The 14,026-nt window shown below is 57.8% G+C and overlaps 1 protein-coding gene across 3 annotated transcripts in view; it reads left to right on the top strand.

The window, feature by feature from the left end:
* Positions 1 to 14,026, top strand: part of LRP5 (LDL receptor related protein 5) — a 123,688-nt gene that overhangs the window by 51,624 nt on the left and 58,038 nt on the right. For all 3 annotated transcript variants that reach the window (XM_055580617.1, XM_055580618.1, XM_055580616.1), the window contains exon 5: positions 189 to 320. In XM_055580617.1, coding sequence (XP_055436592.1) covers positions 189 to 320 — 132 coding nt within the window. The remainder of the gene's footprint in view (positions 1 to 188; positions 321 to 14,026) is intronic.

Below are 14,026 nucleotides of genomic sequence, written 5' to 3'. Positions count from 1 at the left end.
GCGAGGGCTGGGGGTGGCCTCCACAGGGGAGGTGGCCGTGGAGGGGCCCTGATGTAGACGGGGTTTCTTGTTGTAGGAAATTGGGAGGAGGAGGAGGAGGGGCAGGGAGGATGCCCGAGGCGGGCGAGGCGGGAGTGGGGGTCGAGGGTCAGTTCCGGAACTGTGTCCCCCGGCCCCGTTTCCCACAGACCACACGCGGTGTGAGGAGGACAACGGCGGCTGCTCCCATCTGTGCCTGCTGTCCCCGCGGGAGCCCTTCTATGCCTGCGCCTGCCCCACAGGTGTGCAGCTTCAGGACAACGGCCAGACGTGCAAGGCAGGTGAGCCAGGGAGGGGCGGCTGCCGGCCTGGGTGCCCACCTTCTGCTTCCCTCGGGGAGGGGCTCACACGGTCTGGGCTCCGAGCTGCCGGGATTGGGTCAGATCTGGGCTCTGCTGCCCGACGGGCGCCCTGGGGTTCCCGTCTGTAAGAGGAGGTCCTGCTGGATGGACTGAGACCCCGAGTGCCGAGCACCCTGACTGCTTGTGTGATCACACCCTAAAAGCCGGCCGTTGTCAACTGTTAGGGTAAGGAGGGCGGTGTGCTGGGAACCGGGAGGCAGGAGGCAGCGGCAGACACGTGGGCATCTCCTCCCGCCTCTTCCGAGGGCTCCCGACTCTGCGGCACCACGGGCCCTCCCGAAAGCTCCTGTCTTTGCTCTTCTACTTTTTTCATAAGCCTGCTGTGGAACTTATAATTCATTTTAAAAACATTTTATTTTTTATTATTTTTGTTTTGGCTACACTGTGTGGCAGTGTGGGATCTTGGCTCCCTGACCAAGGGTGGAAACCGTGCCCCCTGCTGTGGAAGCACAGAGTCCTAACCCCTGGACCACTAGGGAAATCCTATAATTCATTTTGACCCTTGCATCCCATTCCCGTGAAATCTTCCTGCCATAATCACCCGCTTCCTTCCCACCCCCTGGAAACGTAGGTTGTGAACACATCCTTAATGGGAGTTATCTTCCGGATGCATGAAGTTTACCTGATTTCCTGCCCCCTGCATGAGTGATATTCTTTGCTTTTGACATTTTTCCACCTCTTTATTTTCCCCCTTGCTTGTCACTCGCTTGCTGCTTCAAGCACTCGTGCTGTGATTGTTTGTAATGAAGTGTCACCCGTCTTGGGGCGCTGCCTGGGGGCCTTTACTGCCAGGTGTGGGGTTCAGGGTGTGCTCTTCTGGAAATGATGTGTGTCCAGGATACAGCTTGTCCCTGGGGACGTCCAGGGCCCAGCACAGCCGGGCAGCACCAGGGTGAACTCGGGCCAGACCAGCGAGGGCGGTAGTGAGAGGTGACTGGAAGCAGCCACCCCTGGGCCAGCCCCACTTGAGGGAAAGAAAGGGAAGGTGAGGGCTACCCTGGTGGGCTGGGGCAGAAGGGAAGAGCAGTACTTCGTCCTGGATTTAAAACAAAAGTTCATGATGGCAAATCTGAAAAACGTGGCATCCGCTAGGTTCCACATACCCCCAGGTCGTTCCCATGCGCCTGCTGTGTGCTGGGGCTAAAGCAGGTAGCGAGCCGGGCAGGCCTATTTCCCCGCCGCTCACAGGGCGCACGTGCCAGTTGGGTGAGGTTGACAGGGAGCGGGCGCACACATGAATAAAAATCATTAACAGATTTGGATCAGAGTAATGCAAGACGCACGAAAGGGGCTGCGACAGAGAGTATAGTAAGTCCCCTAATCTGAATGAGTTCCCTTCTGAGAGTGCGTTGGTAAGTCCACTTTGTTGGTAAGGCTAACAAAGTTAGCCAAGGTAACCCGACTAACACAGTCGGGTATAGAGTACTGTACTGTAATAGGCTTATAATACTTTTCATGCAAATAATACATAAGAAGCAAACAAACACGAAAATTAAAACATTTCTTACCTCACAGTATAGTACCTTGAAAAGGACAGTAGAACAGTACAACAGCAGAAAGGGCAAAAAGGGGCCGGCATCGAGTGAACAGGCCAGAAGACTTACTGACTCGGGGAGCGAGAGGAGGTGGGAGATGGCAGAGCTGAAGGGTGGTCAGCGACAAGAGACGGAGGGCGAGCTGCAGGGTCGGTCACCCCTGGCGTGGATGGCACAGGTTCTGATCCCCCGCCGGAACCAGATGCACGTTCGCATCTTTAAAGTTCGCAACTTGACGGCTTGTGTGTAGGGGGCTTACTGTAATGCACAGGGGGGTGGGTCGGGGGGACTGACTGCCTGAGGTGGACGGCCAGAGAAGGTCCACCCCAGGAGGCACCGTTTGAGCTGAGACTTGGGGATTAGCAGGGAGGAGGGAGATGGACCAGAGAGAAGGAACAGCCTGGGTGGCTGCCCTGTGGCAGGAGCCAAGTTGGTGTCAGGACCGACCTCACAGGTGTCTGATCTGTGCAGGCACATGGAGCCCCAAGTTCAGAAGAGCCCCATTTTGTGCTGTGTTGTCAACTTGAAAGGACCCTGCATTTTCACTCTGCAGTGGTCCCTGCAAATTATGGAGCCGTTTCTGCTTTGTATTGCAGACACTAAAGGGAAGTCTGGAAATGGTGGAGATGTTTTGGTGTATCCTTCTCTGCTCTTTTGCCATGTGTGTCTATGCATTTCAGTTGACAGTATTGCAGCAGTATTTGCAATTACATGAGCTGCATCCCGGGTGGTTCAGTGGTAAAGAATCCACCTGCCCGTGCAGGAGGCGCAGGAGATGTGGGTTTGATCCTTGGGTTAGCACGATCCCCTGGAGGAGGAAATGGCAACCCACTCCAGTATTATTGCTGGGAAAATCCCATGGACAGAGGAGCCTGGTAGGGTACAGTTCGTGTGGTCACAAAGAGTCGGACACGACGAGGCACGCACACACAGCACCTCAGGAGCATGTGCTCCTGCCTGAAGAATGTTGTATCGAGTGTGTGGACCTTCAAATCATCTTCGTCCTGTTGGGCATTTCTGTTCTATTTGTGTTTTTGCAATTTCTGAGTCTCGCTGCTGTGAGAGGGCTGGCTTGGGGCCTGGCCCTGGAGGTAGAATGATCTGGATCTGCTGTCTGTTACCTGCCATCGATGGGTGCTATCTGCCTGAACTCTGTGTTGGATCGGTTGGTGATGTCTGCTCTGGGAGAGGGAGGGGGATACATGTATGGTTGCCATCTCCGCCCACTCCAAGTATGTAGAACCAGGCTGCACGTGGACATTTGGGGAAGGCCCAGTGATGGATGTGTCAACTTTAAAAAATAGATGAGGACGATAGCCCGGAGGTAGCGTCTCAGATAGCTGAGAAAGAGGTAGGGGAAAGAGGTCAGTAGATGTGCGGTCTTGGTGAAGAAGTACATGCAATCAAGCTCATATTTTTGCAGAAGGCTTCTGCTAGTCACAAGGAACAGGTGTCACGTCACATGAAGGGCTGTAGCGCTTTTCTAGATGTGAGGAGATACAAGAATTGGCTCATAAAATGGGCGTCTGAAGATGTGTAACCATCCGAAGGCCCGTCCTGCCAGCTTTTCCTGGAGCACAGATGCCTCCATTCCTACTCTCCACCCCGAGCTCCTTTCAGGACGTGTTGGAAGTCAGCAGCCGCAGCAGCACTCGATCTAATCTTGGTAGAGGTGGTGGCAAGTGCCTATGCTGCGTGCCAATTTGTAGTCGACAGACACAACCCCAAGAAGGTAGATCAGGCAGCAGTGCCTTCCCCAGTGGGGGCCTTGTGCAGCTGCTTCGGTTAAGGGGCCTTCCTGGGTCAAAGTTCCACCAGTGGGGTGTGGGCAGAAATGGGCCGTGAACCCTCATCGAAGCGCAGAGTCACGGCCCAGTGAAGTGGCACAGCTAGAGAAGCCTGGAGTTCCAGAAGGGACTTGACCAGGCCGCCCTGGGGTATAGCCCTGGGGCCCTGTTACTCTGTGCCTCCCTTCCTTATCTGTGAGATGGGGAGCGGGGGCGGGTTGAGACCACCCCCTGCCAGGGAAGCTGTGGAGAACCCAGGGCGTCAACAGGAGTTGCAAATGCTGTAGACCCCCTGCACTTAGTGGGTCTACATAAACAGTAGCCATGCCCACCATTCACACGTTTGACATTGTGGGAGGCCCACGCAGCTGGGTTTGCCTCCATTGTGGCCTGGCCCTGGAGGTAGAATGATCTGGATCTGCTGTCTGTTACCTGCCATCGATGGGTGCTATCTGCCTGAGCCCTGTGTTGGATCGGTTGGTGATGTCTGCTCTGGGAGAGGGAGGGGGATACATGTAAGGTTGCCATCTCCGCCCACTCCAAGTATGTAGAACCAGGCTGCATGTGGACATTTGGGGAAGGCCCAGTGATGGATGTGTCCCAGTGGAGGATCCTGCCACCCCCTGGGGGAGGCCCAGATTCCTTTCCAACCAGAACAAGTGGGGACTGTAGGCTTCTTTTGGGTTTCCACCATCCCAGTAGCTGGGGCCTCTGAACTCTGGCGGCCGCTGCCTGGGGTCAAGTCCTTTGAGAGGATTGTGTACCCTCTGCAGGCATCACCTGCAGGGAGAGGGGTGGGAGGGCTTCCTGGAGGAGGCAGTACCCGGGGCTGGAAGCTCTGTGCTGGGGAGCTGACACCGATACCCTCGAGGGGAACTGGGGATTAGCAGCAAAGCCTGTCTTTCCTGTCGGAAGCAAGCCCTCGGGGGCGGGGTGTGCGGGGTGTAGGGTGGGGCTGGGGCTGATCCAGTTCCCAAAGAGCCCTGGGAGTCGCCACTCCTGGTTTTGTCAGAACTGCCCCCTCCCCAGCTGTGAAGGACACTTTTTCAAATGACTCAGCTGGAGAATGCCAAGCTCGTGGAAGAAAAATGTTCTTGTTGTCATTCCGAGGGGCCCATGCTTGGGTGGGAGCGAGGGACAGGGCGAGGGTCTGCATAGAACATCGTCGTCACACTGAGGCTGCACCCACCTGCGTTTGCTCCATATGCCCCGTCCAGGACCGGGCTGTCAGGTCAGAAGAGGGAACAGCTTAGACAAAAGCTATGGAACGGGAGTCTTGGTTTGCATGAGAATGGGATGCCCAAGGCCCGGTTTTTATAAGGCTGGTTCACAGCCCAGTTGCTTCCTACTGATGCAGGGTTCATTCTGGGGGGTCAAGGGCGGCTTATGTAGCTCCTGCCTTGGAGCTTGTTAGAAGCTGAAGTGATCTGGGGGCAGCCGGGGTCGGAAAGGGTAAACAGAATTTCCTAAATGTTTTCATTGAAGTCGAGAAGCAACCCAGAAGCTTCTTAGAGCATCTCAAGGGTTTGCCCCAAAGTGGCTTTCTGGACATTCGAGGTGGTCCTCAAACATCTCCCCGTGTCCTTCACCCAGAGGAGTGCGAGCGTGAATGAGAAGGGGGTTCTGTCCCCGAGGGGGGCCTCCTCGGCTGTCTGGGTGACAGATGCAGCAAGTCAGAGCCCGTCCTGTGAGCGAGGACCCAGTGGGGCGAGGGTTTCAGATGTCACAAACAGTGACGCCTCCCCTGGTGGACGGGGGGCTTCGGGACTCGGATCCCCCCGCGCCCAGCCTCTGTTCTTTGCCACAGACAGAGGGTCATGTTAAAGGACGACGTTTGATGAAAAGGACCCCCCGCCTCCCATCTCCTGAGCGTGGTGGCTGCCTTCCCTGCTCCTGCAGCCTCCCGAGCGGCCAGGGCTCCGCGTCCCGGCGGACGTAAATCATGTGTGGAATGTGGGTTTTGACTGCTGACGCCGTGCGGGGTATCAGCTGCAAACACTGCCTGGAGACAAGCTGGCAATGCGAGGGTAACATGAAGAAAGTGAGGCGCTGAAGCCTATTGAATGTCACTGGCGGGGCTCCGAGGATCTGGCGCAGGCGCCTTGCCGGCCGGAAGGCAACACTGCCCATGGAGGGCCGCCAGGGTCTTCCGAGGCTCGGGGTGTCCGGTAGGGAGGATGGAATTCCGGGGCCAGCTGAGGAGGCCCTGGGATCACTCGGGGATCTCCTCTTGGCTGAGGAATCGGTGAGGTCCAGTGTCCCACGGGGGTCAAGAGCCAAAGCCACGTGGTGAGGGCTCTGGAGGAGGCCCTGGGCTAAGGGGATGGCCTCTGGGACAGAGGGAAATGGACACAGGCTGTGCCCGGGCGGCTTCCGTCCAGGATACGGTGTGTCAAAGGCAACATTCACGACATATAACACAGTTTTGGTCTTCAGTTGAGAGCCTGCTGAAGACTTCGGGTAGCGAGAAAATACTCTCTTGGGCATACCCAGAATTTAGAGTGATTTTCCTGGTGGCTCAGATGGTAAAGAATCTGCCTGCAATGCAGGAGACTCAGGTTTGATTCCTGGGTTGGGAAGATCCTCTGGAGCAGGAAATGGCAACCTGGGACTCCAGTATTCTTGCCTAGAGAATTCCGTGGACAGAGGAGCCTGGTGGGCTACAGTCCATGGGATCACAAAGAGTCGGACACGACTGAGCGACTAACACTTTCACTTTTCAATCATGCGATGGCTTTCTGTGTGCAGCCTTCCTTTTATGAAACCTTAACTCATGTGCCGGCTGTGTGATCTTGGGAAATTGGCTCAGCCTCTCTGTGCTTCCATTTCCTCAGCAGTAAAAAGGGATGATCAGCTTCCCTGGTGGCTCAGACAGGAAAGAATCTGCCCACAATGTGGGAGACCTGGGTTTGATCCCTGGATTTTGAAGATCCCCTGGAGGAGAGCGTGGCAACCCACTCCAGTATTTTGCCTGGAGAATCCCCATGGACAGAGGAGCCTGGCGGGCTATTGTCCATGGGGTCGCAAAGAGTTGGACACGACTAAGCGAGGAGTAAGCATGTAGTACCTGATTCATGGGGTTGTTGAGAGGAAGGCCTGGCTGCCTAACAAATATGAGCTGTGCTTCTATTTGAACTTGAACTTGGAGCCAGGCAGGCATAATGGCAGGAGAGCAGTTCTTCCCTGGACATTTGGAATCAGGAATAGATGTGGATGCCAACTGGTACCCAGAGGAGCTGGGAGGAGGGCCCAGTGTTTGGGGAGCCCTCTTCGCCTGGCCAATGGGGAAGCCAGGCATGTGGCTCTCCTTTCTGGGGATGAAGGCCAGTGTTGAGCTAGAAGGATTCTGGATTGGGGCGGGGGCCTGGCTGTGTTGGAATTACCATCACCCACGTGACATCCAGGTTCCTGGCCCCAGCAAACCTCCATGACAAGGGACTAGGTGTGGGCGGCGGAGGGCTGCCTCTGCCCTGGATGCGTGCCCAAGGCAGCTGCGGAGTAGGGGGTCGGGAACCACCTGCGCGGCCGGAAACTTCTCAGGATGGGAAGCCAGGGTCTTGGGCGTGACTTGCGGATTCCTAGCGCTCTCACCCCAGGTGCCTGACCTTTTATGCTTGTGTATGTATGCTAGTCACTCCGTCATGTCCAACTCTTTGCGACCTGGAGGGCTACAGTCCATGGGAATCTCCAGGCACGAATACTGGAGTGGGTTGCCGTTTCCTCCTCGAGGGGATCTTTCCGACCCAGGGATCGAACCCAGGTCTCCTGCATTGCAGGCGGATTCTTTACCAGCTGAAGCATCAGAGAAGCCCATGGAGTTGAATTTGAAGACATTTGTGTGACGTGCGTGAATCCTGTTTTTTTCCTGATTTTGAGCCAGGGAGAGCCGGCCCTGTGCAGGGGTCAGCGTCTTCCCCAGGGGCAAAGCTGAGATGGGATGACGCTTGGACCCAGGAGCCTGCGACATCCTTAGGCGGGTCTGGGGGTCCCCCGGGAAGTGGAGGGTGGAGTGGGGAGGCTGGTTCACTTGCTGCTGAATGTCCACAGAGCGGGGAGTCCGTCAGCGCCCTGAGCTGCGGCCCCCTTGCTGGTGACATGGGGAGATCGGAGAACGCCCCTCAGCAGGGCTGGAGCGGGTGTCAGGAAAGAGGCAGAGCCTGCCGGGCAGGGGCACACAGGCAGGACAGGAGCCCTGGGATTCCCTGCTTGCGGGCCGAGGGGCGTCTCTTTTCCCACGGCCCCCTGGGCGGGGATGTGACACCCACTGGCTTCAGGGGCCCGTGTTTCTGGAGACCCAGGGAGGTGCCGGTGGGTTCTGAGACTGGAGTGGATGTCCCAGCAAGTGGCCCTCCTCTGCCTTGGCCCTGCTGGGGGCTGAGTGAAGCCTGGGGGGAACCGAGTGACTCTGGTCCCCGAGGCGGGGAGCCTGCCCTGGGCCAGGAGCCCGGCCTGGGCCAGACCGTGAGCCCGCGTGCCCTCCAGTGCCAGCCTCCCCGCCCCCTCCCTGGCAGCCACGCCGACGGAGGTGCCCGGCTGGCTTTGGTTTTCCCCATGTTTTTCCAATTATGTGGAATGGGCTAAAAACAGCAGTAGCGGGGCCTTATTTGGGAGTTACCACCACCGACCCAGGGCGCTCGCTCTTGCCGCTGCTCCCAGCCGCTCGGGGGCCCGCCCCTCAGGGGACCTGCCCTGTTCTTCTGACTTGTGTTCCTGCGTCTTCTTCATGCCCGTGGGGCATGCCCCTCCTCGGGGCCTGAGTGACCTGGGCAGGTGATCTGCGGGCCTGTGTCTGGGGCATGTGGCTCTGCTACCCGGGGGTGGCCAGGCAGTGCTGGGGTGTCATTCTCCATACCCCCAGCCCAGGCCTTTCCAGATGAGGCGGGGGCCTGCTGATTGACGGCCCGCCTGCTGCACCTCGCCAGGAAGGAGTTTTAACAGATGTTCATGGGGACAGGAGACGAAAGGGCTGCGGAGATGTGGCCAGGCGGGGGCAGCCGGGGGGACAGAGGCGCCCACTGTCGGGTCTGACGGGCGGGCTGACAACTGGGCCCCTCGCGTCCGTCTGTCTGTCCGGGAGGATTAGCTGAGGCTCAGGCCCGAGGGATAAGGGGTGCGTTTGTTCCCAGTCTGGCTGTCTTGTCACTTATCGGGGAAGTAGGTCGAAGGGAAAAGAAAGGAGGCCCTTGTGGCCCAGGCTGCCGCCACCCGGGCAGTGATTGGCGTCGACTCTGCAAACAGAAGGCAGCTGCTGTTCTCAGCCACGGACCGTGAATTTTTAATAGCAAGAAAATCAGATTGCACCGTCCCAGGAAATGGTGTCACAAGCCCAAGCGCTGACTTTTTTTTTTTTTAAGAAATTGAGGCATTTATTATAATTTGCAGATGCACAGGTTCTAAGTGTAGATTTTGATTAGCTCTGACAGTTGTATACATCGACATAACCACCACCCCACACCAGATACAGAAGACTTCCACCACCCGGAAAGTTCCCTGGTGCCCTTGGCAGCCTCCCGCCATAAACCAAGCCCCCCACCCCCCATCCCCCGCACCGAGGCGGCCGCTGTCCTGACTTCCATCACCACGGATTAGTTTTGCCTGTTCCGCAACATCATAGAAATGGAACCACAGGGCATGTGTTCTTTTGTGTCTGAGTCTGAAGACTAACTTTTAAAACTAATAAAAGAGGAGAGGGGAGCCTGCCATATTCTTTGAAAGAAAAAAGTGTCGTCGTGGGTCTGGGGCCTTGGACAGGCGGGTGTCCTGGGTGTGGTCAGGCGCATGGATCCCCATGTCCACCGGCCGCAGTGAGACTGCGGTCACTCGATGCGTAGCCCCCTCCCTCCCAGCCTGTCCAACATGCCCCTTGCTTCTGCAGTCGCGCCCAGCTCCAGCCTGGCCCTGGACGGACCCCGGGGGCTGAGACGGGTCCCCTCAGGGACACATTCTGTGCTCTCAAGGTCCGGGCCCTGGTGGACGGACGCCCCAGCCCCCAGCACCTCCTGGGGGCTAGGAGTGACGCTGTATGAGGCAGGGTCTCTGGCCGGCCTGCGTTGTCCACACGCGCTTTCAGAGGCACAGACGGAGGGGCAGAGACGAGACCTGAGCCCGCGCGGCCTGGCCCAGGGTCTGTGCCCAGCCCTCCCCTGCCCCGCCTGGGCCCCGGGGACGTCTGCCTGCAGTGCACCAGAGTTGTCTAGGGACGCCTCTGGTCTGCCTGGGCTCAGAGTGACCCCCGTGTGGGCTTGCTAAAGAACGGAGCCACCTGCCTGAAGAGGTGGGACGGAGCCTTCTTCATGCAAGTCCTGGGCTCTTTGCCAGCCCCCCACCCCACATTCCTGTCTTTCAGGGAGCCTGGCTGGCCACTTCTCATTTGCCCATCCAACCACACTCTGTTGGAACATGTCTGTCTTCCCAGCCTCGCGTGGGGGCCTTATCCACACCTGAGTCCTACCCGTGAGGAACGGGCCAGCTTGCCTGCTCAGGGTCACTCAGGAGGGAAATGGGGCTGGGGGGTGAGGTCAGGTGTGACCCCCAGGCGGTGCTGCCTGTGGAGGGCCAGGTGAGGGGCCTGGGGACGGGACCAGAGGCAGCTGGCTGTAGGGGGGGCAGTCACAGGGCTGGCACTGACCTGGCCGCTGTCCAGTGACCCCAGGCCTCAGGACGGGGGTCACCCCCGTCCCAGAGCCGTGCACGCAGGCCCAGCCCCGGGCGAGGGGGCCTACCCGGCCCGTGGTTCCCAGGGGCCGTAGCTTCCCTGTAGCCTGGCCGACAGGCCCGAGGTGGGCCGTGCAGGGGGACAGCTGCTCAGGCCTCAGGTTTCCAGCAGAGCCAGCGTCCGGCCCAGCCACTTCCTCTGTGCCTTGTGACCTTGTGGTCGCTCAGCGCGGTTTCCTGGGCTGGGGTGCCGGCCTGTGGTCTCAGTGTTTGTCCAACCGCTTACCCCAGGGGGCAGTGGAGAAAATCAATTGCTAAAAAACAAAAACAAGCCGACTGCCTGCCTGCTGTGAAGCTGTTTATGGCCTTAGAAGCTGCAGCGTGGACCGTGGCCTACACTGGGCCCGGCTCTGCCCGTGTGGCTCTGGGCCCGGGTCACGGTCAAGGCTGGCTCTGCCTCCCGTGGGGGCAGCGAGGGGAGATGGACACGAGAGACGGGACGGGGGCTGAGGACGCGTCAGGCAGGCGGAGAGGCATCTCTGGCAGGAGGAGCCTTCGGGGGTGGTGCGGCCTTGGGGGAGCCTTGAGATGTGAACCTCGTCCTTCCCGTGGGGGGCTGTGACCTTGGAGCTGCAGGTGGTTCAGCGGGGGACAGGGTGCTGTCCACCCTGCCTGCTGGGTTGGGGGACGGGGAACTCACAGGCCCCACCCCTTCTGTGTGTGGTGATGTGGTCAGTCCAGGCCCTGGGATGCACTCTTGTTTTGCCCATTGTGAAAAGTCCGTTTTCCGAGTTGAGGTGTGGAAGGGGTTAACCCTGAGGCCCTTTCAGGTGGTCCCCACCCTGGGCGACCGCCCCCAGCAGTGTCCTCCTGGTCTGCCAGGGCTGTGGACGCTTCTTCCCCATCCCTTCCTTCTCCTGTTCTTCAGCTCAAACAGCTCAGAACCTGGAGGCCGAATATATCTCCCCCCAACCCCCCTACCCCTGTGGCAATTTAGTGGAGAGCTAGGGCACTCCCTGCCAGGTCACCCTTGAGAAAGCCATCGTGGGTCCCCGGAATGAAGACCATCACCCCACCTAGTCTGTGAGATCCCCTCGGGAGAAACTTGTGCATCATTTTTTAAAGCCTTTGTTTTTCTTGTTTTGAAGTGACATTTGTGTTCGCTGTAGAAAGGAAAACATAAAAAATAACTGGAGAAAATAAAAAACTCTCATAATTTTGCCACCGAGAGTGTTCTTGCCTGGAGAATCCCAGGGATGGGGGAGCCTGGCGGGCTGCCGTCTATGGGGTTGCACAGAGTCGGACACGACTGAAGCAACTTAGCAGCAGCAGCAGCAGAGATAGCTGCTGTTAATATTTTGAAGTGTGTTTCTTGTCCTTTTATTTATTTATTTTTTTGGCTGTCGCATGTGGGATCTTCGTTTCTTGACCAGTGATCAAATCCATGCTGCCTACAATGGAAGCGAGGCGTCTTAACCACTGGACCACCAGGGCAGAGGGAGCACCCTGTCCTTTCTCCTGTGCCTGCATTCACATCTTATGTGATTTGTTCGGATCGTGTGTGTAGTAGCATCACGCTGACTTTCCCGCTCCCCAGCCTGTCCTGGCCCCGCCTTCTCCAGAGGGTGCCGTTGGGGCTTGTGTAACCACTGACCTGGACTCCAGCCCGTTCATATATGTAATGCTTTCCTGGTGGCCCAGAGGGTAAAGCATCTGCCTGCAATGCGTGGGACCCGGGCTCGATCCCTGGCTCGGGAAGATCCCCTGGAGTAGGAAAAGGCAACCCACTGTGGTACTCTTGCCTGGAGAATCCCAAGGACAGAGATGCCTGGTGGGCTACCATCCACAGGGTCGAAAAGAGTCGGACACGACTGAGCAATTTCACTTTCACTTTTTTTTCCTTTAGTGAGATCTCTAGGTTCTTTACGGGTTCTTCCTTTCGGGTTTGGGTTTTGGTGTTTTCACGAAGCCTTGGGGACCCTCTGTGATGGAGAACCTGTGTGCATTTCTAGCTGCTGCTTTGGGCTGGCTTCTCGGAGGGGAAGTTGCCTGGTCAGAGGGCCCCTAAGCCACACTGCCATCCAGGAAGTGTGCCGGGGACAGTCCCCTGGGAGGACGGGACATACTGCCCCAGCTGGTAGCAACAGGCCTCTCACTTCTACCTGCAAGAATCCTCCTGCAACGCAGGCGACCCGGCTTCGATCCCTGGGTCAGGAGAATCCCCTGGAGAATTCCACGGACAGAGGAGCCTGGTGGGCTACAGTTCATGAGTTCACAGAGTCAGACACAATTGAGCGACTAACTGCTTGGGCGTCCCTGGTGGCTCAAATGGTCAAGTTACCAAGAAGTTACCCGTTTGTCGTGTTTATTGATTGTGTTTTTTGTCTTCTGTTAGTTTGTATTTATGGTCTTGGCCCGTTTATTGTTGGGGTCTTATTGTTGGGTAGTTTTCTTATTGATTTATATGCCTTTTAACTTTCTTTAAAATACTTAACGGACTTTATTTTTCAGGCAGTTTTAGGTTTACAGGGGAGTGGAGTGGAGAGCACTTGGCGTCGCTCTGTGTCCGCCTCCGTCCCGATGTGATTTCCTGTGTCGTCAGACTATGGTTCTGATACCGTAAAAGTCACGCGTACTGTCCCACGCAAGGACTAGCAAACCCCCAGCCCCACCCCTTGGCCAGATGGCTCGCGGCCTGTTTGGGGGCAGCTGTGGGCTAAGTTCGGTCTTTACACGGTTGAACGATGGTCACGAGAGGAGTGTTTGGTGACCTGGGAAAGTGGTAGGACCTTCAGGGTTTGGCGCCCACATAGGACGCTTTGCTTGCACACCTTTGCTGACGCGTCAACTGTGGCAGCTTCTACACGGTGGTGGAGCCGAGGGGCCGTGAGAGGCGGCCGTGGCCTTGCAGAGCCCGGAGCGTTTGCCGCCTGCCCGTGGATGGAAGGCGCCCAGAGCCCTGTGGGGACTGGAAGGCAGGCCGGAGGGTGCGGAGATGACGCTGGTCATAGGGGCTTCCTCTGGCCTCTGTCCCTGGGGGCTCTGTGTGTCTCCTGGCCGGGCTCTGCTGCCCTCATGGCCTGCCCTTTCCATGAGGCTTCCTTGCAGACAGGGGTGGGCTCAGAGCTGCCCCGACATCCAGCGTGCAGAAGGTATTCAGGGTAGAGGCGTGGTCTGCTGGGCCACCCTTGGCGGGTACCCAGCCTCCGAGCTCAGATCAGACCCCACGGGAAGGGGGTGGTGGAGGGTTGCCCCATGCCTGCCTGCGGGGCTGCAGAGCGGCCTTTGCAGCATTCCTGTGTCTGGAGTTCCTGCCCTTGAACCCGTCCTTCTATGGAAAGTGTCCCCCTGCCCCGTGCTCCCCAACTGTTGGGAACAGAATCACAGCCCCCACAAAAGACAACGGTGAAGCCCCCAGCCTTGGAGCCTATAGATGTGACCTGATTAGGAAATAGTCCCTGCAGCAGGAACCAAGACAAGGTCGTGCTGTGTTTGGATGGGCCCGACACCCGGGGACCAGTCATCTTCTCAGAGGGAGGCTTAGACACAGAGCCCGGGGGAGGAGGGTGTGTTAAGACGGAGGCAAGCAGCCACAGACCAGGGGCCGTCTGGGATTGCTGACAACGACCAGAAGCTGGAAGAGGCTGAG

This window comes from Bubalus kerabau, chromosome 5, assembly GCF_029407905.1.
Source record: "Bubalus kerabau isolate K-KA32 ecotype Philippines breed swamp buffalo chromosome 5, PCC_UOA_SB_1v2, whole genome shotgun sequence".
Lineage (NCBI taxonomy): Eukaryota > Metazoa > Chordata > Mammalia > Artiodactyla > Bovidae > Bubalus > Bubalus kerabau.
The sequence above is the reverse complement of the archived record's forward strand: the minus strand, read 5'-3'. Positions and strand labels throughout refer to the sequence as shown.